The sequence below is a fragment of the Corythoichthys intestinalis genome, chromosome 12, assembly GCF_030265065.1.
Source record: "Corythoichthys intestinalis isolate RoL2023-P3 chromosome 12, ASM3026506v1, whole genome shotgun sequence".
Lineage (NCBI taxonomy): Eukaryota > Metazoa > Chordata > Actinopteri > Syngnathiformes > Syngnathidae > Corythoichthys > Corythoichthys intestinalis.
The window spans coordinates 13,752,515-13,778,382 of NC_080406.1; the positions used below are offsets into that span (position 1 = coordinate 13,752,515).

The window sequence follows — 25,868 nt, forward strand, 5'->3', positions numbered from 1 at the left end:
TGAATTTTAATGAGCGGTTATAGCCTTCCACGTGTTTTATTGGTGTTTTTTTCAATATGCGAGACATGCTTATTACTTGAAAAACACCTTCACATTAACCCGACTGTAAGATGTCACATATAAACAATAACAGATTTTACCCAGATGAGCAACTGAGCCCCAGTGAGCAATTTATAGGTTCAGTTTTGCTCTGTTGCTATGGTAACTACTGTATAAGTGTGGTTGTTGAGCCAAAATATATTGCACATACAGCTGAGCGGAATGAAAGAACAGAAGAGGGTAAAGATGGAGGAAGAACTGTATTTGCACATCATGAAGAGAAACAATAAGGATGTCTTATCACACTGTATAAGCATTGATTAAATTTATGAAAGCTAATGATGCTGAAGATGTAATTCAATGCTTAAATTGGACATACCTGCTTTAATTGTGAGGGTAGCATTGCTGGTCACCTTGCCCTCCTGGTTCACAGCTGTTACACTATAGTTTCCAGCATCTCGCACTTGGACCGATTTTATGATGAGACTGTGTCGTTCGCCTTCCACTTTGATGGCGTAATTCGGAAGGTTGGTGACCTCCACGTTGTCTTTTGTCCAGGTGACTTCATATCAAATACATCACAAATCATTAAACTGCTCGAAATGGTTTCAATCTTTATTCCATAAAAGTTATTGTATGTGTACAAGGACATACTACACTATGTTTCCTTTAAAGTGTCTGTGACACAAAGAAGCATGTTTATTTCATAATACACGTGGTATTTTATGCAGGTATTGGAATGTGTGTGGAAGCGATCGATATTTTTTTTTTTTTTTTTTTATCCCGCACCATGAAAATGATTGAGTTACGGCCAGAGTCTGGATAGAGGAAGAAGGCGAATGTGACGTCAGCGGGCTAATCATCTTCACATTACAGCCATTACTATATTATGGAGAAGGACTGCGGATTCAGCTGATTTTGCAGATTCATTCGTTTATATTATGCGTCACGCCAGCCCAATGTGCTGCAGGCTTTTGTTGCTACACCAGGGAGAGTGGTGTGAGGCTTTTTGGATTTCCAAAAGATCCTGTCCACCGCGAAGAATGGGCATAACAAGTCTAATCTAGAGACCATTGTATGGATAACGAAGTGAGTAAGCAACGTGTTTTATGTTATGTCAAATACTGGGATCACGGCAAACATTTTAATAAAGACGTGGCTTGCATTTTGTGGGTGACAATACTCCCTTGTCCACCGTGAAGGCCATTCGGCCGACGACCGGCAGCTTGTCGCACACCATGGTTGACAGCTAATAAAGGCGTGCCTGCCTATAGTGCTTTATACTCGGCTTGGGCTCGGGCAGCAACGCACTCCAACGTCGGCCGGTTTGTCCAGAATGCGCAATTTTCAGCGTTCATTCCCCTCTGCGTCCCCCGGCGATGAGCCCTGCCTGCCTGTCAGGCCGCAACAGGGGAACGACAAGCCGAAACTTGCTCGCCGCTGGCCGATCGGTGAAGACAATCAGCCCCGTCGCCATGTGTGATATGCAGTGTTGGCCGAGTTACTTTAAAAAAGTAATTAGTTATAATTACTCACTACTTCATCCAAAAAGTAACTGAGTTAGTAACTGAAATACTCTATAGTAAAAGTAACTAGTTACCAGGGAAAGTAACTATTTCCGTTACTTTAAAAAGAAGTTGTTGTATGCCAAAGAATTTTCTGAGCAGTATTCGAGTCAGTTGAATAGAGAAGAACAGACAGGTAGTTGTGTTATAGAACCTTGTAATATTTATTGCACCTCACCAGCAACAGATTTATCCTACACTTGAAGTGCAAAAAAAATAAACAGATTTGAATTGCTTACCACATATGTCGACAAAAGCTTTGCCCCGGGATATAAATTACACTTTACATGCACGTTCTTTCCTTTAATTTCGATCAACTTGAAATAGTGTTTATATCTCCACCTCGTAAAGGACAAATTTTCCTCTGAATGCTCTGCCATCATATCCCTCTGCATCTGTTTTGCGTGTGTGTGTTTGCTGCACGCGCTGTTCTGGTTTGTGTGTGAAAACACCGGCTCTGAAGTACGTGCGCTATTAGGCTCGAGCGTTTACGTCACAGAATGGGGGATCACGTGAGATTTGACAACAACGCAGCCACATTGGAAGCAGGTCTGGCTCGCGGGACATTAAACTTTAACTTGCCAGTTCGATAAAGAGACAAACTCGAAGGCGAAGAACAGATATCTGATCAAACTTAAGGATGTGAACAATGTTGACCCTTACGAGCAAGCCAAAGACAAATGGCGTAAAGATGTCGACGGGCTTCCACAATTACGCGAAATGGACATTCTGCTGTATTTATTGTTTGGTGTATGTTACTAAACTCATCAGCGAATCATCTGAAATTACAAATCGCTAGAAAGCTACAAACAGTTTTGCTGCGCACGGGTGCAGGACCTGCACATTATGACCATATCAAACGGCAACTCTATCGTTCTTGCAAAGGTAGGCTATGTGTGTTTACTATTTTCATTGCCATGAACCTGAACGCACCCCAAGTCTTGGATGACAAATAAACAGAGCAGAGTAGACTCGCTACAGCTGGTAGTTTCTTCAATTTATTCAAAGTAAGTAACGCACCGCTTTTGACCGTCAGTAACAGTAAAATAATTAGTTAGATTACCCCGTTACTGAAAAGATAACGCTGTTATGTAACGGCGTTATTCCCAACACTGATGGAGTCACATGACATTTTGGAGGGAAAATGACTAGCAGTACTCAATTTGGACATTTAGGGATGTACGTAGTTTCTAAGGGGTGTACTCACTTTTGTTGCCAGGGTTTAGATATTAATGGCTATATTTTGAGGGGAAAATAAATCAACTCTATTATATAAGCTGCACACAGACTACTTTTCATTGTGTCAAAGTGTCATTTTGTCAGTGTTGTCCCATGAACAGATATACTTCAATATCTGCAGAAATTGTGAAGTGTCTAGTTGTTGACATGTTTTAAGAAAACTGTTTGTGGGCTTTCTTGTGTTCTTGTGAAAAGATATACTTAAATATCTGCAGAAATGCGAGGGTTGTACTCACTTTTGCGATACACTGTACAACAATTTGGCAAAGCGTAGATGACGAGAAATGAGTCTTTCAATCTGCCATTTAGCTACTCCTGTATATAGTCGAATCATCTCAAAATATGATTTTAGTTCACATAGTAATGCTATTTAAGAGGGTGTCACGAGTACTTTAAGGATGGTTTTAGTAGCAGTTGTAACAGTAGCAGTTGTGTGATACCTTCAGGAATGGGATTGCCAGAAATGTTACATTTTAGTAGCACATCTGAGCCACATCTGGCGACTGCATCCTGAAGAAGACATTCAAACACGGGCGCTTCCATTGGGTCCTCTTCGGCAGAAACGTAGGAATCATCTGAAGAATCTGCAGTATCAAAGAATGTAAACAAAGGTTGAATCTCAACTTCAAAACGCAGACTGAAAAATAATGACAAAGTATCAAACCCAGTTTAGGAGACATTGGTCGCGGGCGACGGTGTTTGACTTTGGTCTTCTGCTTTTGTCCTTTGGCCTGTTGAGTATTATCGGTCCCCACAGGAATATCTTCACCTTCCACAACAATTGCAGGAATTTTCATGTTTGGCGGTTGTTTTGGGAGATTCAGTGGGTCAGCTTCGATCATCCTAGCGGGCTTGGGAGGCGCTTGATGGGTAATATCTTGAGAGGCAACTGCACAATTTTGTACTAGTGGACTTTCAGGCCTGTTTTCAACTTTTCTCAAAGTTACTTCAATGGGAGTCTTTCTCCCAGAGGTCTCATTATGTTGCTGTGTCGGAGGTTCAGGGTTATGCAGCGATTCTTGGCTTCTTGAAACTATCTGTACAAGTGGACTTGGGGACCTCTTTTGAAGTTTCTGCACGGTGGTTTCCGAATTAGTTGTACTCGGTGAGTCTTCCACTTGTTGGTGGAATAATGCTGGTGATGATGACCTTTGAATAATTTCTGTAACCGGGCTGACTCGACTAAGCTCTCGAAGCGATCGTACCCCTGGTAATTCCGATAACTGCATTGACTCCTTGTTTTCTTTTATATTTGTGATACCAGCACTTGTACAGTTTTGGATCTGGGAATGCTGATGCTCTGGCATTTGCTGTCCCAGATTCAGTCTTTTTTGCTCTTTTGCCCACTGAGATCGTTCCCTTTCTTGAAGTCTTTGAAGGACCTGTGGGGGTATAGGTTCTATTTTCCTGAAAGGCTGGCGCTGCCTTGCCTTTGAACTCAGCTGCTCCGTTGAAAAGGATTTCTTCAAATGAGGTTTACCAACTAGCTTCTTGATACGCTGCAGCTCCTCCGTGAACTTGTTCTCAATGTCCTGGACCTTTTGAGAATAGCGAGGTTTCTCCTCGAGTGAAGCAGCCCTCTGCTTAAACATGGACCTCCGTTCGGCTGCGTCTTCTTTGAGAGCCTCTCTCAGATCTTCCCGAGAACTTTCTCTGGAAATACCCAACCGGCTGCCTCCGTCATCCGAGTCGACTGAGCCCGCTCGATTGAACCCTGCCCAGGATCTCCCTGATACAGAACCTTCGGGGAATTCGAGGCTTCGTCTTCTCTCTTCCAGGTCACGGACCTTCTCAAAAACTTTAGAACTTGCCCTCGTAAGCTTTGGCGATGGTCTGGGAGTAATCTCCTTTCTGGAGTATTCGCTCAGTGGAGTTTGTGGCCTTGAGTCCTGGGTGTTATTTGAGGATTTGGCCATCTTAATTTTTTCTTCAAACTCTGCGGGCACTGTGTCTTGGTATTCTGATGGCAATGCAGCTTTCCTCCGCAAGCTAAGAGGTGTCGTTGAACCAGAGCGACTTGGCATCGGAGAGGTGGAGGGACGTTTGATGAGCCTCGGTGATGGAGGTGGGAGAACTTCTGGTGGGGAACTTCTTGGAGAATCATTTGACTGGCTCCTAAATTACAGGAATTGAACTATTGTCAGAAGATGGCAATTCAAACAATTAAAACAAAATAAACAAGATTTCTTGCCTTGTTTTAGAGAAATCTTCAAGGGTTCTGGTTTCATCCTCTGCATTTTTGTCCATCACTACAATTTATAAGAAGGAAAGTCATAAATGATTTGATAAGTTGAGTTCTTGATACCTTCATATGTCAGTATTCAAATCGCGATGTTTTCTAAGAAAGTGTAAGTTGGTGACAAGGTGGGTACCTGTATCCACTGCATGGTCCTCACGATCCACGCTTTTGTCATGGTTCTCCAACTGATCTCCTTCGTCTTCAGTGCTGTCCGATTCTAAAATGTATATGAAGAGAATGAATCACAAAACTGCAGCAGAGGTGCAAGTAAATCAGTCGGAATCTAATAAATCTGTTAAAACCTCAAATTTGAGCTAAAGTCAAAATTTCTTTAAAATAGTTTAGTAGTAGTACTCGGGATGCCGATCGATCGGGTCCGATCACGTCATTTTCAAAGGACAGTGATACCTCAGCTCACGAACGCTTAAGCTCACGAACTTTTCGCCTCAAGAACATTAAATTCGCGAGCATATAGTCTCTGCTGACGAACTAGTTTTCGGCGGACGAACCAATTCACGCGGTCGAAAAGCGCCACGAGAAGCTGCCGCACGCTCACGGCGTCCCAGTTCGTCCCCTCACTTTCGTTGAGTGCGGACGTGGTTTGTGTTTGATAGACATTTTGGACCATATTGAGTGTACTTTTGCTATTATGGGACCGAAAAAGAGTTACCTACAGTCCTTATGGAAGGTGACTCGTGTTACCAATTCGCCCTCGACTGGTAATTGGCGGTGCTTTCAGCTTCCCACCGTAGTGAGAAGTGGACCGGCGAGTCACGTTGGCTCGTTGTCGTCGGTTGTCTTCGGTTCGCCCGATTTCCTCTCCAGAAAGGAGGCGGCGTGCATACAAACACCCAGAGGCGTCGGATGGCTTTTTGTGGGCACTTTTATTAACAACCAAAAGCATGTGGGGGGCACAGCAGTGGAGTCTACGCTAACTGCGCACTTTGCCGGTAACACTCTCCTTCCAAACAGTAACTCCCTCCCTCCCTCCTCCTCCCACTCCATTCCATCAAGCCATCAACTACCATCACAAAGGTAAATAAAACGACTTTATTATACAGTACAGTTTATTTCTTTAATTATAATACAATAGCACATTTATTATACATAAAATAAGGTATATTTTTGTGTAGTTTTAAGGCTTATTTAGTAGAAAATTATGTTTTATGGGGACCTGGGAACGGATTATTCTCATTTTAATGGTTTCTTATGGGAAATAAATGTTCGGAAGACGAACTTTTCGCCTTACACACACTTTCTGGGAACCAATTATGTTCGTGAGCTGAGGTATCACTGTATCGGAATCGGCAAAAAAATATCGGCCATGCCTTTTTTAAAATTTTTTTTTTTTTTTAATTAAATCGTTTTCTAATTAAGTAATTTAACATTACAAACATAATATGTTACACTCATTCACAGTCTTTAGTTTAGGTTTAAGGTAGGGTTATCCCAATAACGGCGGTAATTAATTTTTTAAAAAATGTATCACGTTAAAATATTTAACACAATTAATGCATGCGCTGCACGACCCACCCATGCATTGTCGCGCTCAATCTGTAATAGCGCCGTCTTACCTATATAGATAGATTAAAGGCAGCGTAAAATGAGTAGAGTGAATTTTGGCAGCCTTTGGAGCCTTTTTTTAATTGGCTAAAGCCTTACAATCCCTCTCCATATGATTAGAAATATCATGGGAAGCAATGTGGGGAAGCAAGGTAGCAATTGATCTTTTTCTTAACACCTTGTGTTATTTCCCAACGCAGAGAAGATATATCAATTGGTAGCACTACCCACAGTCATGGTTCCACTTCCCATCATGCATTTGGGCATGGCTACAGTATCATTTACTGAAAGCTCAACAAATACACTAGATGGCAATATTTAGTCACAATATACAAAGTCACATGTCTTTCTATTCGTGGATCCCTCTCACAGAAAGAATGTTAATAATGTAAATGCCATCTTGAGGATTTATTGTCATAATAAACAAATACAGTACTTATGTACTGTATGTTGAATGTATATTTTCGTCCGAGTTTTATTCATTTTTTTCTTAATGCATTGTCAAAATGTATATGATCGGGAAAAATTATCGGGAATGATTGGAATTGAATCGGGAGCAAAAAAAATCAATCGGATCAGAAAATATCGGGATCGGCAGATACTCCAACTAAAACGATCGGGATCGGATCGGGAGCAAAAAAAAATGATCGGAACAACCCTAAGTAGTACCATTAAAAATCATGTTTTGTTCCGATGTGTTCATGCTGAGAGGGAATTCAGTCAGTGATGGACCTTAAAATAGCAAGACTCGCTGAGTCATTGGCACCCGAGCAGCTTTCGTGGGGTCTCGCTTCACAGTAGGTGGGATTATATAAACAAGGGTATTTCTTTTTTCACCAACAGTGCCAACTGCACAACAAAGCTTAACTATTCATTTTATATGTGAACATTGACGCAAATTATGACTCTTCCAATATAAAAGCAGTCTAAATTATATAAGAAAAATTGAATATACGTACAGAAACTCACAACTCAAACAACACAATTCTGACACTGTATGAAATGAGTTTATATACTGGGTTTTTGGGAGCCCCCAATTTGTTGCCTTATCAAAGAACTGAGAACAAAGAGAACAAAGAAGTTTTTTGCATCATGAAAGACCACATTTTAAGGTGTGCAAAAGAATTACATTTTCTTTCCCTTTCCTAGTCTTCTCTTAAAGCAAAACCAGGTAACTTTTCAACCTTTATAAAATATTTCTAGGGCTGTCAAACGATTAAAATTTTTAATCGAGTTAATCACAGCTTAAAAATTAATTAATCGTAATTAATAGCAATTCAAACCATCTATAAAATATGCCATATTTTTCTGTAAATCATTGTTGGAATGGAAAGATAAGACACAAGACGGATATATACATTTAACATACTGTACATAAGTACTGTATTCGTTTATTATAACAATGAATCAACAAGATGGCATTAACATTCTGTTAAAGCGTTCCATGGAATGAAAGATTTGTGGTTATTAAAAGATAAATGTTAGTACAAGTTATAGAAATGTTATATTAAAACCCCTCTTAATGTTTTCGTTTTAATAAAATTTGTAGGGCTGTCAAAATTATCGCGTTAACGGGCATTAATTTTTTTTTTAAATTAATCACATTAACATATTTGACGCAATTAAAGCAAATGCCCCGCTCAGACAGATTTAAATGACAGTACAGTGAAACGCTCACTTGTTGTGTTTTGTGGATTTTTGCCGCCCTCTGCTGGCGCTTGGGTGCGACTGATTTTAAAGGCTTCAGAACCCATGAGCATTGTGTAAGTAATTATTGACATCAACAATGGCGGGCTACTAGTTTATTTTTTGATTGAAAATTTTACAAATTTTATGCATGTTGAATATATATATCCATCTTGTCTTATCTTTCCATTCCAACAATAATTTACAGAAAAATATGGCATATTTTATAGATGGTTTGAATTGCGATTAATTGCGATTAATTAATTTTTAAGCTGTAATTAACGCGATTAAAAATTTTAATCGTTTAACGGCCCTAAAAATTTGTAAAATTTTCAATCAAAAAATAAACTAGTAGCTCGCCATTGTTGATGTCAATAATTACACAATGCTCATGGTGGTGAAACCCATAAAATCAGTCGTACCCAAGCGCCAGCAGAGGGCGACAAAACACCAAAAAACACAAGTAACAAGTGGACATGACACTGTGCTGTCATTTTCATGTTTGACCGGGGCATGTGCGTTAATTGCGTCAAATACTTTAACGTGGTTAATTTAAAAAATGAATTACCGCCCATTAACGCGATAATTTTGACAGCCCTAAATATTTTATAACATTTGTTATAATATGTCGACTGACAGCTAGTTGAATGACACCTCTTTTATGACTTCAGCGGGTCTGTATCGCTTTCACTGGCACTAATTAACTTTGGGGGGGTAGCAGGAACCCTTCCACACAAAAAAACTACAAATGTGCTGACTGCTTTACGGCATACGTCACTTCCCGCTATCCCAATTCATTATAAAAACAGAAGTCGATGCGAATGCTTTCCCCCGAATTTTGAAAAGATGGCAGAGCAACATACTTTAAGAGACAAAAAGTTTTGTCTGAGGAAGCAAAAAAGGCAGGCTACTAGGAGATGCAAGAATAAACATTGGCCCGGCTTTCACTCACTGGAGTGCGATGAGTTCGGGTGGGGTGGGGGTATTAGCCGCAGTAAGCCACACGGTTGCTAATCATCATATGCTATTGTTTAGCCACAACTTTATTCTTTACTATTCATCCTTCACACAGCTGCTGGAAACAGAAATTTTACGACACTGTACGGGTTTGCGCTGGTCCTCATGAGAAACGAAGTCTTCCTTAAGGCAAAATACTACCGCTTTTGTCCACCGGCGTCACTAAAATCAACCAAAACTGAAAAATTACAAAGTGTTGCTTAAGTTGGTAAAATGCATTTTCTAATGGGTTTAGCTATGGAGATTGGCCTGACAAGTGGAGAAAAAAAAAAACTTTTGCTCAGGGGTCCCCAAACTACAGCCCGCGGGCTGAATACGGCCCGCCTCCACATTTGGTCCGGCCCCCTGAACAATACCAGAGAGCATTTTTTTTTTTTTTTCTCAGTAGTGTTATTTATTTCCTGGCCTTTTTCTGTGAATAACTCAGAGAGGGTTATTTGGTTATTATCGTGCGTTTGAGGAAAAAAATGGACTGGTACATTCAGCAAGTGAAAAAGGGTCAATGTAAGTCCGAACATATTAAAAGTAATTCACTTAATCATGGTTGGGTCAAATCTATGTATACAACATATGGGTAGACAATCTAAATTACCGACAGTATATAACTGAACTCAGTATATGGTGGAAAACACTCAGGTGACTCGAGGTTCCGCTCTGAGACCCACAATTTGGCCAACTTTCAAAATTGTCCGATATGCATGTGTGATACATCATTTGAAAGCTTAAAATCTCAATTTTCTGGGGGAAGAAAATTTTTGACAGGAGGGCATTTGTTGAGGTAATTATCGAGGTTTGATTGATTAAATATTTGCTTGATTGATTGATTGAATATTTGCTTGTGCTCATATATACCATAAATAACACATATTGCCATATTTTTCTTACTAATATAACCAGTAAATGATTATTGCTTGCGAAACCAGGTTGTAGTATAATGCTTAAGTGTTACAAAGAGTAAAAGAGGGTCGGGATGACAACTGCCTTGCTTCATGGCCGCATCATTGCGTAACTAGACCTTCCGAGGCATCTTCAGCACCTGGCGTCTGGACTTTTGTCTAGACCTTCGTGGACAATTTTCCATCCGAGGACATCTTCCATGGCCGCAGCGTTGCATAACTGAAGTGTCTGGGTCATTTTGACTGTTTACATAATTGTTTTGACTGTTTACATGATTGTTTACATGAGCTCTTGCTTACACACGTGTATTTACTTAGTTCCACCTACATGCACACACATATCCAATCGAAAACCACATGGGTGTCTCCAGCTTGCTCTCCCCCTCTCCCTCAGGGCGGCATCCATTTTTTTTTAGGACAAACCCCTAAATAAAATACCAAGGAGGGTTTTTTCTTTAGATCAATTTTGGTGACTGGCACGAGTCACTCTTTTGCTCTCCTTGGCCAAGAAAACTGAGTGTCTTCTCTCCTTATTTTTGGGTAATTTTACAATGTCTACCTAAGGATCTATTTTTGAACTTGACAGCATTTTTTTTTTTTTAAAGTTTTTTTAAACAGCAAAACTATCTGGAGGTGAGAGCACGCGAGAGCAGAATTACAGACGCCATGACTTTAATGAGATATGATCGCGTACTTACCTTGTTTCAATCCAAAAACTCCATGTAGCATGTATCACCGATTGTCAAGACACAGCTGTGAATAGCCACAGCTGGATTTGGGGGGATTTTACGGGTGAAACATGGTAATATAACAAGGGTCGCGATGCAGAAATCGCAGACATCAAGGAGTGGTCGAGATTTTCTTTTTCATACATTTACCCTTTTAAAGGTTTTTTTTTTTTTCAATTTTTCTTTGTTTGGATAGATTATTTATCATCTAACATATCGCAGAAAATTCGACAGTAACAAAAAAAAATACAATTAAGCGATAGTTATGAGGTAGAGATCTGTGATTTTTTTTGCAGACGCCATTTTTTTCATTGTGACATAATTTGCTTAAAAGTTTAAAATATGTGAGTGAATAATTTTTTAAAGTCGTTTTTTTTTTTTTTTTTAAACAAAAAATGCGACATCTATTAATGATTCTAAGCTAAAAACGACAGACATTTTGAATAATAAATATTATTGCTGAGCTTCTTTTTATGACTGGGTTGAAACAAAAGCGGTTGTGCGACGTCTGTAAACGGGGGTTTTCAGGGTAAAACAGACTAATTGAAAATAGTTCAGGGGCTTCATGCGCCATGAATCTGCTATGGCAGCATATAGACATATTGTTCTATCAAACACAACAGTTCTTTTTGCTTACAATGCAGCAGTTTCTTTTAAAGAGGAGTGCAAGAGCAGAAACTGCTTTTTCAGTCTTGTCTGTGTTTTCTGCCATATAATGCAAATAAGGTTGCTTTCAAGTTGGTGGGGACAATTTCAGCATCATGAAAAGTTGGTAGTGTTATGTCCCTACCGTCTCTATGCAAACCTACAACTTTGATATATTCTGGTTGTAGACTTTAGACATTTTTTGTCATCTACGAACAAAGATTTCGCTACAGCTCTCTGCAAGTTGTCACTGACATTTGTTTTTAGAGAAATAAATGCTGACATGTTTATCTGTTTTCTCATATTTATTTTTTTAATGTAAAACCCAAATGCCCAGTCTATAGCATAAATTAAGAGAAATTGCCTTACTATTCCAGTTCTGCAAATTGAGGATAAAAAAGAGGAGTTGAAAGGAATATAAATAAAATTAACATTTGGTCTAATTGATGCAACACAGTAACTCTAATAGTATCAGATCTGAAAATGCATCAATTGACGTTTTACTTGTATAACATCGTCTACCTTTTAATATAGCCTAAAATAAATGTGCAAAATCTGCATAATTTGTAAACTGTGCAAACAGAGCGACTTAAATTTATTGCTTCTCGAAGCATACCTGAGTCTTACTGTCATGGTAATATTAATAAATGCTTGGTATAAATTCTGTGGCAACCACACACTGTACAGACTTGATACAGACATTAATGAAAACAATTTGAGAATGTGAAGTTGCTTTTTTGTTATTATTATTATTAGGGTTGTTCCGATCATGCTTTTTTGCTCCCGATCCAATCCCGATCATTTTAGTTTGAGTATCCTGATCCGATTACTTTTTTTTTGCTCCCGATTCAATTCCAATCATTCCCGATAATTTTTCCCGATCATATACATTTTGGCAATGCATTAAGAAAAAAAATGCATAAAACTTGGACGAAAATATACATTCAACATACAGTACATAAGTACTGTATTTGTTTATTATGACAATAAATCCTCAAGATGGCATTTACATGATTAACATTCTTTCTGTGAGAGGGATCCACGGATAGAAAGACTTGTGACTTTGTATATTGTGACTAAATATTGCCATCTAGTGTATTTGTTGAGCTTTCAGTAAATGATACTGCAGCCATGGCCCAAATGCATGATGGGAAGTGGAACCATGACTGTGCGTCGTGCTACCAATGGATATATCTTCTCTGCGTTGGGAAATAACTTAAGGTGTTAAGACAAAGATCCATTGCCATCTTACTTCCCCACATTGCTTCCCATGATAATTGTAATCATAGGGGGAGGAATTACAAGGCTTTAGCCAATTAAAGAAAGGCTCCAAAGGCTGCCAAATTTCACTCAACTCATTTAGCGCTGCCTATTATCTCTCTATATAGGAAAAACGGCATCATTACAGATTGAGCGCGACAACGAGTGAGAGGGTCGTGCAGCGCATACATTAATTGCGTTAATTATTTTAGCGTGACACATTTTTTAATAAATTAATTACCGCCGTTATCGGGATATTTTTGATAACCCTACCTTAAGCCTAAACTAAAGACTCTGGATGAGTGTAACATTATGTCTGTAACGTTAAATACAATTAGAAAACGATTTAATTAGAACATCTATATATACTGTATATTAAAAAAAGGCATGGCCGATATTTTTTTGCCGATTCCGATACTTTGAAAATGACGTGATCGGACCCGATCGATCGGATCGGGACATCTCTAATTATTATTATTATTATTATTATTATTGATTCATTAAACACTCAGGAAAATACTTTTCAAAAGGTTGATTCCGACCCCAATGTCGGCATTGATTTTTTTTTTTTTCTAATCAAAATCATACATAAAAAAAGGTATTTTATAATTACTGGAACAAATTTTGTTTAAATTAATGTCCAGTGATCAACAAACCTTTGAATAACTGTCCAATGAGACAACGTACAAAATCTAACTGAAAGTTTCAGATTTCGAAACTAATAGTCCTTACCTGGAAATCCCATGTACACAATAACTATTTACACCTATGGACAATTTTCATTTAATGTTTTTGCAATAAGGGAGGAAGTCAATGTACTAGGAAAAAATCCGCTCAAGCACTGGGAAAACATAAATACGCCATGCAGGAAGGCTAAAGATGGGATTCAAACTCACAACCTCAAAACTGTGAGCCAGACATGCTGACCACTCAACCCATGTGCTTCTGAACGTCTATAAACCACCACAAATGCTCGAAGCAGAACAAAAGTATAAATAAATAAAAGGATCAAAATGAAATGTAATTGCAATTCACTTGCCTGGTTTGGTTTACATGGAAACTCTGTCTGTATCCTCCACTGGTTTTCTTTCTGAGCTCACACTCAGTGCTAAAAGGAATTCCCCAAACCTTCAGTGGGAATTCCAAGCTGTCACCACAAGGCTAAAATGCTCAACAGGTATTTTCCAGCTTCAGGTAAAAAAAAAAAGAAATGCTTGCTTGATTTAATAAAAATACAAAATGCTGAATCAAATGCGGAGCGAGGAGAAGGCACTTCAATTGTTATATAAGTTCCATCTCAGAGCCTCGTCATTTCCTCTCCTGGGAGAAATCGTTTGTGAAAAGCACTCATCAAAAACCTCCGCTCGCATTGGCAAATCTCTGCTGAACGCATATCATCCGCGCCCCCCCTCCATCGCCACCGCCTGTCCACACAGTGACCAGCGACAGTGTGAGCATCCTCCCCCGCTACGTTCAACCCTTCATGCAGCGCACATCCACCGGCAGGAGAACAGTGGGAGTGAGCCAGCCCTCCCGAGATCACTGCTCTACAGCATTGGTTGACATTTCTCATCATTTCTCCATTCCTGACCGTGAGTTTTCATCTTCAGCTGGTGTGAAGCGCGGACGCCCTGTTGTCAGTAAGAGAGGCAGGTAATCACTGCCAAAAACCTACACAGTGCCCGTTCGCACCTCTGCTTTGCCGGAACACTCCGACAACTGGTACGGGGAGAATTTGGTTGCTTAGGGCAACGTCCATACTACACAGCGTTTACACCAGTGGCGGATGCTGGTCTTTCAATGAAGGGAAGCTCAAAGTGTGACCACATGTGAGGGCTTTGTGACAGTGGAGGGTCTCAGTGGCACCCGCTGCTCGGTAGGGAAAGAAACTAGAGTGCCAAAAGTCAAGTCTCCAAACACAAGCAGCTACCAAAAAAATACACCAGAAATAGAAGCTCAATTAATCGCTAGCGTTTTTAGCAAAGCAAGTGTCACTACGATGATTCATGGTTCAACTCAGAACAACAGAATGAAAATTGAAAAATGCCTCCCGTGAATGTCAATACGACAAGATCACTGATTCACTAATTTCGCTGTCAAATAAAAAGGGATACAGCCTCAGACAGACCCAGTGTTGTTTATAACGGCGTTACACTGAAAAAAGCGATTTTGGAGAGTGGTAAATATAATCTATCCATACTGTATAAAATTTGCCTAATCTTCCTTGTCACCCAAGGAATTATAAAATAATGGGTAAATTTCACACAGACTACCTCTTCGTTAACAGTAACAACTATCACATGGAAAAATAGGGTAACATATACCCCAAAGAACTGTGGTCGATACGTGTCAGGCGAAATGCAATGTCCAAAACCTAACACTGGACAGATCATCCAATCATCATGCAAAGAACCAGCGTTTCCGGGCCAGCCGAGCCACACTCACTGCCCATAGACCCCCAGAGATGCGCAGCGTCTGATGAGCAGGACAAACCCAGCCTTTGGCCAATGACTCGTCTCGTTTCACTGTAGTGGAACAATTTACTTTCAACTCTGGAGAAGCACAGCCGCATTGTAACCAGTAATAAGAAGCTAATTCTGCACAAAAGTTGAGCGCGTTGTAGCCCATATATAGTCATTACCGTGTATATACAACAGTACACATTTGACCACTTGTTTTTTTTTTTTTTTTTTTTTTTCTACATTTTGGGCAAAGCTGAGCTTCCCTTGCAGTCTTAGAGCAATCGCCACTGGTCTACAGAGGCGTCGTGTCCCATTAGGCAAACCAGGCAATTGCCTAGGGCCCCCAGCCAGCAGGGCCCCCCAGAGGGCCAACAGATTTAGCACACGCAGCTTTACTGCACTGTCGCAGCGACAAGTGTGACAATGCCAATGAAAGCCTTGTGTCTGAGTTCCCTGAAGGGGCCCCTTCACTCGCTCTACACTCCCCCCCTCCCTCACGTGACTCAGAGTGAGAGTGAGTGGCTATTTGGCTTTTTTTAAATTGGCGTATATCCAAAATGAAGAGAAGTTATCCTTCTGGAAGCGACAAAATAAAGGGAAAAAAAGCAGAAGAGGAGAAAAGGAAGCAAGACAGCGGTGAGTGTTCTATGTTAATGTAGTTTTATGCTCTAATGTAGTAGAAGCCGGGCACTTTGAGTGCCCTAAAAAGCACTCTATGAGACCGAGGCGTTATTAACTTATTATACTTTTATTAAATATGCTATTGCTCCATGTCCAATTGTCCCCCTTACTTGCACACGCTCGAAGGGCCCCATGTTGCTTGTTGCCTGGGGCCGCTGGGGCCCCTAGCTACGTCTCTGCTGGTGTACACCAGTGTTTTTCAACCGGTGTGCCACGGCACACCGTGAGAGATCGTCCGGTGTGCCGCGAGAAATTACCCAATATCACATTTTTATTTTATTTTGTTTCACGTCGTCGGGCGGAGTTTCAGTAGGAAGGAAGGAGGAGGTGGAAAGTTGCAGTCGCGCGCAAATGAGCGGGGTATTGTTCTTGTCACATTCAATAACTGCTCGGATTTCTAGCCATCAGCTACCTTGCTGTCCGCGACAATGTGGACCCTAGCACGTCTAGTGTACATCGTTTGATCAGTTTCGTCAAGAGTTAATATTCACGAAAGTGTCGTTTCCATTTTATCCATATGTGACGAGAGTCAGTCCTCCCCCCTGTGTTTTATTCCAACACATTGTCAAAGGCAGCAAGATGGCTGACGGCTAGAAATCCGAGCAGTTCTTGAACGCGACACGAGCAGCTACAGTTATGGTCAAAAGTTTACATACACTTGTGAAGAACATAATGTCATGGCTCTCTTGAGTTTCCACTTATTTCTACAACTCTGATTTTTCTCCGATAGAGTGATTAGAACAGATACTTCTTTGTCACAAAAAACATTCATGAAGTTTGGTTCTTTTATGACTTTATTATGGGTTAACAGAAAAAGTGATCAAATCTGCTGGGTCAAAAATATACATACAGCAACACGAATTAGCAATTTCTTGTGAGTGATTATTGACTTGAACAATCATTGACATGAACAAGTCAGGAAAGTCACTTGGAGCCATTTCAAAGCAGCTGCAGGTCCCAAGAGCAACAGTGCAAACAATTGTCTGTAAGTATGAAGTGCATGGCACTGTTTTGTCACTGCCACGATCAGGAAGAAAACGCAAGCTATCACCTGCTGCTGAGAGAAAATTGGTCAGGAGGGTGAAGATTCAACCGAGAATCACCAAAAAGCAGATCTGCCAAGAATTAGAAGTTGCTGGAACACAGGTGTCAGTGTCCACAGTCAAGCGTGTTTTGCATCTCCATGGACTGAGAGGCTGCCGTGCAATAAGGAAGCCCTTGCTCCAAATGCGGCACCTTAAGGCTTGACTGAAGTTTGCTGCTGATCACATGGACAAAGATAAGACCTTCTGGAGGAAAGTTCTGTGGTCAGACGAAACAAAAATCGAGCTGTTTGGCCACAATGCCCAGCAATATGTTTGGAGGAGAAAAGGTGAGGCCTTTAACCCCAAGTACACCATGCCTACCGTCAAGCATGGTGGTGGTAGTATTATGCTGCGGGGCTGTTTTGCTGCCAATGGAACTGGTGCTTTACAGAGAGTAAATGGGATAATGAAGAAGGAGGATTACCTTCAAATTCTTCAAGATAACCTAACGTCATCAGCCTGAAGATTGGGTCTTGGGCGCAGTTGGGTGTTCCAACAGGACAATGACCCCAAATACACATCAAAAGTGGTAATGGAATGGCTAAATCAGGCTAGAATTAAGGTTTTCGACTGGCCTTCCCAAAGTCCTGACTTAAACCCCATTGAGAACTTGTGGACAATGCTGAAGAAACAAGTCCATTTCAGAAAGCCATCAAATTTAACTGAACTGCACCCATTCTGTCAAGAGGAGTGGTCAAAGATTCAACCAGAAGCTTGCCAGAAGCTTGTGGATGGCTACCAAAAGCGCATAATTGAAGCGAAAATGGCCAAGGGACATGTTACCAAATATTAGCCCTGCTGTATGTAAATTTTTGACCCAGCAGATTTGATCACTTTTTTCTGTTCACCCATAATAAAGTCATAAAAGAACCAAACTTCATGAATGTTTTTTGTGACAAAGAAGTATCTGTTCCAATCACTCTATCAGAGAAAAATCAGAGTTGTAGAAATAACTGGAAACTCAAGAGAGCCATGACATTATGTTCTTCACAAGTGTATGTAAACTTTTGACCACAACTGTATCTTAAACGTCATCCCCAAACGAAACACCCGTCGCTTCAAAACAAGTCGATGGACTATCATGTTCGCCCTTGTGAAAACACAGAGAAACAAGTAATTTTTTTGAGAAAAGCTACAAAGGTAAATGGGAAAGCCCCGTAAGCCAGTTACCTTGTTGCTGAACTTGTTGCTAAATCCAAAGTCCCACACTGTGCTCGGCCCTGATGCGGTTAAAGACATTGCTAAAGTCCCCCTGATAACTGCTATGAAAAATAAAAACAAAGACTGAGAGCTGCTGCAAAAGATTCCTGCCAGGATATCAGCTTTGGGTCCATCTAACCAGGATCAAGTTTCACACTGAGTAAGTACAAATATTGAGAAACTATTTTACAAATAAATATACTGTACAGAAAGTCATTTTTGGAACATTTTTGGTTTGTGGTGTGCTGCAAGATTTTTTCCAATGTAAAAACATGCCGTGACTCAGAAAAGGTTGAAAAACACTGGTCTACATAAACATACCGCTTAAGACTGGGGTCTCCGCATGTCATTGCCCTGTGTTTAATCACCTATGCTGCGTTCACACCGGCCGTGTTTTTTTCTCGTCGCACGATGGTTTCCCATTCAAAGTCACTGTAATCATGCATACAAGGGTGATAGGCGGCCTCTCGACTGACATACATGTAAGGCGTGATGTCGTCAGTTTGACCCGATAGGCAGCGCCTCGCGTTGTCGCGCGATGAATTTTCGTGCCGCAGACAAGATAGCTGAGTTGATCTTTCTGCGACAGATTTTAGCGACAACGAGGAAGCAGCCAATCAAATATGTTTTAGCCAGGAATCTTCTTCAACAATCATTCAACCAAAGTCCAAACAAAGCGGGAAAAAATAGGACTACGACAATATAATATTACAAGATTAAATGTCTTAATATTACATGATAGAAGTCGCAATGTTACAAGATTAAAGCCATCAGTGGTGTTACCAGGATGCCAGGTGTGAGTGGGCATTAGTCTTACCCGGGGGGGGGGGGGGGCTACAATGCTAGGTTCAAATCCAGTGAAGGGTTACTGCACCTTAAAACATGTTTTGTTTTCTCCTTGAGATAACTGTTGTTGTGATTTGGTCTAAACCAGACATGTCCAAAGTCCGGCCCGGGGGGCCAAATGCGGCCCGTGGTCAAATTTCATCCGGCCCCCAGCCTCTGTCATAAAATCAATAACGTCTGGCCTGCACACAGACTTAATAAATTGGTCAGCAGTACTGCTACCAGCATATGAGGTAGCTTACACACTAAATGCTGCTCCTCATTTACCCACTAAAAGGCAACATTACTCTAAGCAACATTACCCTGTGTGACCTTTTACTCCCTTTTCTAAAATGGCGACAATCAACAAAAAAAAGAAAGTTGACTGTGACGGCCGACGCTTCAAGGATAGGTGGAAATTGGACTATTTCTTCACTAAAATACGCAACTGTGTCTGCCTCATTTGCAAAGAGACAGTCACCGTTTTTAAAGAGTTCAATGTGTGGCGATTTTACCAAACAAGACACACTGACATGTACGACAAGATTACAGGGAAGATACGTAGCGAGAAATTGAAGCAACTTGAAGCTAGTTTATTGTTACAGCAGCAGTGTTTCCTAAGAGCCCGAGAGTTGAAGGCTTAGCCACAAGGCTAGTTGCGAGATTGTTGAAATTATTAATTAAAAAATAATAATAAAGCAAATGTGACACACATAACGGCTCGCTAAAATTTGCTTAAATATATTGTTCAACATAAAGGACGTCAGCCAAGGTCGGCCCCCCACATGTTTACCACACCAAATCTGGCCCCCTTTGCAAAAAGTTTGGACACTCCTGGTCTAAACAAATAAAAGTTGATTTGATTTTTATTTCACATAGAACACATTAATAACTGAACAGTATGGACATGCAGGTGACAATGTTTTTTTTAAGTAACCTATTGTGGTTCCTCGGTTTTATCATTATTATTATAGTTATTCTTTGTTCCGCAGCCCCTTTGAGCTCAATTTGACCCCCTTAGAATGCTTCAAAATGCACCAAAATCGTCAGGCAGGTCAAGACAGGTGCAATCTTTGATACCGTGTAAAGACAAATTCCAAATACACGATGTAGCGCCCACTAGAAAGTCATTCTTTGTCCCACCGACGTCCCCCCTCAGAATGCTTCAAAACTCACCAAACTCAACAGCCAGGTGAACACTGGTGAAAACTTTGATAAAATGTAAAGAATAAAATAAAATAAAATCACAATATGGCTACGTTCATACTACAGGTCTTAATGCACGAATCCAATTTTTTGTCATATCTGTTTTTTTGGCGTGCCCGTTCAGACTGCCTTTGTCCATTGAGACCATTCAAGTATTACGCATGCGCACTAATTCGCAGTCCGACACGCGCTGAGCAAGACGGCCCGCATGCGCAGAAGCATCAAAACAAATGACCACACACGCTGGCTGTCATCCGTCATTCCAGGGATATCATATATCATATATTTTGCTTTTTAAAAAGAGGACACAAATAACAGACATAAATAATCCCAGTTTAGGCTTATGTTTAAAGTATATGGATCGATAGCATGCACGCACTGTCCGTGCATGTCACACACACATACGCGCAGTTTGCCCCGACTCTCGGCCGTGTAAGCAATGTTGAAATATTGCTTATATGGAGCAGACAGAAAACTGATCATTCTCAGGCTTATCCTCAACGCGTTTTTATTTTTTTTTATGACTGTTGTCAAGTTCGACTCTTCCTAAAAAGCCGTGTTCAAGGCAAGCTAGGCGCTAATAACGCACAGCTGCACCGCTACGTGGCGTCTCTCTCGCTTTTTGATGACGTAATTGCTGCATGAATTCCGATTTGAGAGACTGGACAGTACAGACCGCCGCGACAGTCTGGAAAAATGTGGCCCAGATCGGATTTGAACCACATACGAAAGTGACCCAGATCGGATTTGAAATGGTCCAGTTCTATGCGACTTGTCACGTTCAGACCGTCAAGTTAATGCCTCACTCGAGTCGGAAAAACACAAAAAAATCGGATTCGTGCATTAAGACCTGTAGTATGAACGTAGCCTATGAGTAAATGTGTGTAGCGCCCCCTAGGAACAAAACCAACATTTCATGTCATTTTTTTTTTTTAAAGGTGAAAGAGGAGGTAACAACGCAAAGGTTAAAACTTAGAACACATCGGTACTATATGAATGGGGTGCCATACGCGGTGCCCAGACTGCCGTTAGTACTACATCCAGTTTTCTTTGGGTGGGCGGAGCGTGTCCGTGGGTGGGCAATGCCCACCCCTGCCACCCCCGGTAACGCCCCTGAAAGCCATACATTGTAATATTACAAGAGAAATATCGTAACATTACGATATTAAAGTCATTTTGTTGCGTATTTTTACGTTACGTGAACTGGAAGTTAAGCTCGAGAGCCCTAGCCCAGAGTACAATAACTGTCTATTTCTGAAAATCTGTCCTTGAGTAAATTTTACAGAATTTTATATCAATGATCCCAGCATTTATTGACAAGCAGTATGTAAGAAGTGCTGACCCCTCCTTTTTTCTTCTCTCTGGGCTCGGCTAGGAGAATTCAGAAGCCTCCTTCAACCCCTTAGCATGGCTCCTGGTCGTCATGGTAACAAAAGCCATGCTCTGCATTATGTTTTTCAGTAGTGTGAGACTGGATGACCAATCACTTATTTACATGAGAAAGGGCCACTCCAAAACAGACTGAATTATGGGTTGGTGAGAAAAAAGTGTGCTATTAATCATGGTTTTACCGCTTTTTTATTATTATTTTATTTTTTACATTTTTTTGTTTTTGTTTTTTAAGAACAATTTTTACTTGAGTTTAAACTCAATCATAAAATCATAACAGGTCAAACCCGCAACATGACGAGGGGTATAATTAATCAAGTGCAGGGTGATTTCCACAGTGTAAATGGAGCTCCACCTGTTGACACAGAATGAAGGTCCAGGAGGAATACGCCATGTGGAGGTTGGCATCCAAACACATTGAAGAAAAGCAATCATGGCCCAGTGCAACACTGACAACAGCTAAGCAGAGATTAACTACAGCCTATAAAAAGATCAAAGTATAATGACAACATGTCGGGATATAAAAACAAATGTCCATTGACTTTTACTCAAAACTGGCCTTAAGTGAGAAAAATATGAGATCCACCTTGGAATCTGGTGTGTCAAAGTTTCTCTTGGTACTCAGATTTCAGATTATACTAGTCCTTCTCAAAAAAATAGCATATTGTGATAAAATTCATTATTTTCTGTAATGTACTGATAAACATTAGACTTTCATATATTTTAGATTCATTACACACAACTGAAGTAGTTCAAGCCTTTTATTGTTTTAATATTGATGATTTTGGCAAAAAAGTCAAGATAAAACAAAAATCCCTATCTCAAAAAATTAGCATATCATGAAAAGGTACTTTAAAGAAGCTACTAACCTAATCATCTGAATCAACGAATTAACTCAAAACCCCTGCGAAAGATTCCTGAGGCTTTTAAAAACTCCCAGCCTGGTTTATTACTCAAAACCGCAATCATGGGCAAGACTGCCGACCTGACTGCTGTCCAGAAGGCCATCGTTGACACCTTCAAGCAAGAGGCTAAGACACAGAAAGAAATTTCTGAGCGAGTAGGCTGTTCCCAAAGTGCTGTATCAAGGCACCTCAGTGGGAAGTCAGTGGGAAGGAAAAAGTGTGCAGGAAATGCTGCATAACCAGAAGAGGTGACCGCACCCTGAGAAAGATTGTGGAGTAGGGCCGATTCCAGACCTTGGGGGACCTGCAGAAACAGTGGACTGAGTCTGGAGTAGAAACATCCAGAGCCACCGTGCACAGGCGTGTGCTGGAAATTGGCTACGGGTGCCGCTTTCTCCAGGTCAAGCCACTTTTGAACCTGAAACAGCAGCAGAAGCGCCTGACCTGGGCTACAGAGAAGCAGCACTGGAGTGTTGCTCAGTGGTCCAAAGTACTTTTTTCAGATGAAAGCAAATTTTGCATGTCATTCAGAAATCAAGGTGCCAGAGTTTGGAGGAAGACTGGGTAGAAGGAAATGCCAAAATGCCTGAAGTCCAGTGTCAAGTACTCACAGTCAGTGATGTTCTGAGGTGCCATGTCAGCAGCTGCTTTTATACCTTCAAGGCACTCAAGGCGCTTTGGCAATACAGGTGTGACAAAATATTGAAATGGTGATACTTTGAAAGTATTATCAATATGCTTCTGCCAAGAAATAATATTTCCCTTTAAAAAGGTGTTACTGTTTAAAAAAAAAAAAAAAAAGAATCAACAAGTTGCTCCCAAAATCTTTCAATAGAATAGGGTCTCTTTTAACTCAATGGCTGCCATTGACTGAACGCCCAATCTATTTAGACTGCGAGCAGCAAATTAACATTTGTTCATTCGGAACCAAAACATTCTCGGGCAGTTTTACCCGATTTTGGGGGCATTTGCATGTCACTTTCTGTTTGTTTTAGAGCATTTACAGGTCACTTCCTGTTAAGTTTGCGTCACTGCCTATTCATTTGAAAAGTATCTGATTGCAGCTGCAACCACGTTACAAACCACGCCCCTCCAAGCCACGCCTGCTGTTGGTACGGTGGCGCGAAGAATTCGTTTACGGTACTGTGTGAAGTTCAAAGTGGTTTGGGAACAATAGGCCCTAACCCGATTTTTTACCTTAAACTTAACCAAACGCAGGGGTATTGCGGGTATTGCAGCTATTGCGATAACTAGATTGTAACCTTTGCTATGTTTGGAAGTCATTTAATGTTGTAAATCAACCAATAAAGTTGTTAAAACTGCCCCCGTTATTGCATTATTTCTATTCTGTGTACTTTGGACATATGAAAGTTTTCAAACTGTTTCATCATTTAAAGATAGATTGTAGTCAAGATTTTGCCGATTTAGGAGTACAGTGGTACCACAACATACGATCGCTCCGGCACACGATCTTTTCGACATCCAACGTAAAATTTAACTTGCAATTTGTTTCCACATCCGACGACATGCTCGAAATACGACAACATGACAGCAAACGGACGCACGGCTGATTTTCTTGTGAGAGAAATTTTTTAAAATGTTGGTACAGGCAGTGAAACAAGGAAAAAGGTAACGCTTAGCATTGAAATGAAGATGCAAATTATAGAAAAATATGAGCGTGCGGTGCGCATCCGTGAACTGGCTCAACAATAGTCTCCACAGTCTTTATAAATTAAGTTGACAATTATTATTGTGGTAACATAGCCAAAGAAATCGCCTGCCTCGACAGGTCTTTATCATTTATTTCAGACCTTATCCAACACAAAACGCCAACTGTACCCCACAGTTGACGGTGCTCTCAAGAAAACCTGAAAGCGAAAGTAAACTCAACCGCACCGCCATCTCTCTCTGTCACTTCAGTCACACGGTGCATTCAGGTACAGAAAAAAAAACGTCTTCCACCTTAGAACCTGATTTGTTACATTATTACAGCAATTATTATTATTATTATTATATTTTTCCGATTTTATTTATAATTTGCTTGTTTTGCTATGTGTAATTGCCATTTTTAATAGTACCAGCGGTATTTATTAAGGATTTAGTGTAGGTTTTTGGGCTGTGGAACGACTTAATGGAATTATAATGTATTCTTACGGGAAAATCCTGCTCGACTTACGAGGATTTCGACTAATAAACAAGGTCCTTGAACTTAACTTGGTATGCAGAGGTACCACTGTATTTTAGATCAAAAGTTACTTAAGTTCGATAGGAAGGTTCGCTACAACAGAGCCTTCCTGAGAAGTCTACTGCTTTAAGATGGCGACTGTTTACTAATGCCGTCTGTCATTTCGTATCTAGTTCTTTATACATGTGCTAACGCCACCAAGTCTGTCATTTCACATCTAGTTCTTTATACATGTGATATCTACCGTTGCGTCATGTGGGCGTTGTTTGTAGCGGCTGAAGTCAGGTAACTCAAAATCAACAGGAAGTGGCCCAGAAGTGCTACAAAACCAACAGCAAATGACCTGAAATGGCCCGAAATTAAACTCATTGGTTCCCATTGACTGTCATCGGCCACCCTCCTAGTTCAAATAAATTGGACGTTTATTCGTGATAAACTCATTGAAATTCACAGCAGCAGGATAAAATTAGCTTGTTTTTCTGTTTGTTACTTAAATAGTAAAATAATGTAGAATTATATCCTGACCCACGTATCGATAATTGTTACATCGCCATATTGTGAGATAATCGTTATCATGAGCCTCATGTCGCGGATTTTATTGTGTTGTAAGGACATAGAGGTTCCCACCCCTATTTGGCACTGTCTCCTAATTCACCCCTACTAATAAAACAGCATTAGGAGTCAAGCGGGGTTCAGTATCTTGCTCAAGGATACTTCAAGTAGGGTTAAAACTCACAACGGTGCAGATTTATTATTGGAACATTTCACCAAGATTGTTTCCAAATTCTTTATGGGATAACATAGTCATTGTCTGACTACGGAGCCCCCCGGGTGCCAGGATAGAAAAAATAAAAAATCATAGCTAATCTGTACCCACAGTTTACTAAACTGTACCCACAGTTTAGCAATGACCCGGAAACAGTAGTCACCAATGTTTGGCGGGGACTCCGAGTCCAAACGCAGAGGGACCGACCGAGCAAGCATCTGCACCATTTGCCCTCGGCAAACAAAGGGGTTTTAAAAGGTAACTATTGCACGTTTTCTTTGGTAGGC

At 40.6% G+C, this 25,868-nt stretch overlaps 1 protein-coding gene across 3 annotated transcripts in view; it reads right to left on the reverse strand.

Annotated features, from left to right (window-relative positions):
* Positions 1 to 25,868, reverse strand: part of spegb (striated muscle enriched protein kinase b) — a 118,979-nt gene that overhangs the window by 71,658 nt on the left and 21,453 nt on the right. For 2 of the 3 annotated variants that reach the window (XM_057852896.1, XM_057852895.1), the window contains exons 2-6: positions 5,216 to 5,299; positions 5,035 to 5,092; positions 3,508 to 4,958; positions 3,284 to 3,427; positions 419 to 601 (exon numbers count right to left, since the gene is read on the reverse strand). In XM_057852896.1, the coding sequence (XP_057708879.1) occupies positions 419 to 601; positions 3,284 to 3,427; positions 3,508 to 4,958; positions 5,035 to 5,092; positions 5,216 to 5,299 (1,920 nt within the window). Of the gene's footprint in view, positions 1 to 418; positions 602 to 3,283; positions 3,428 to 3,507; positions 4,959 to 5,034; positions 5,093 to 5,215; positions 5,300 to 13,916; positions 14,510 to 25,868 lie in introns of those variants that run through there. The other variant, XM_057852898.1, reaches the window with a different exon arrangement.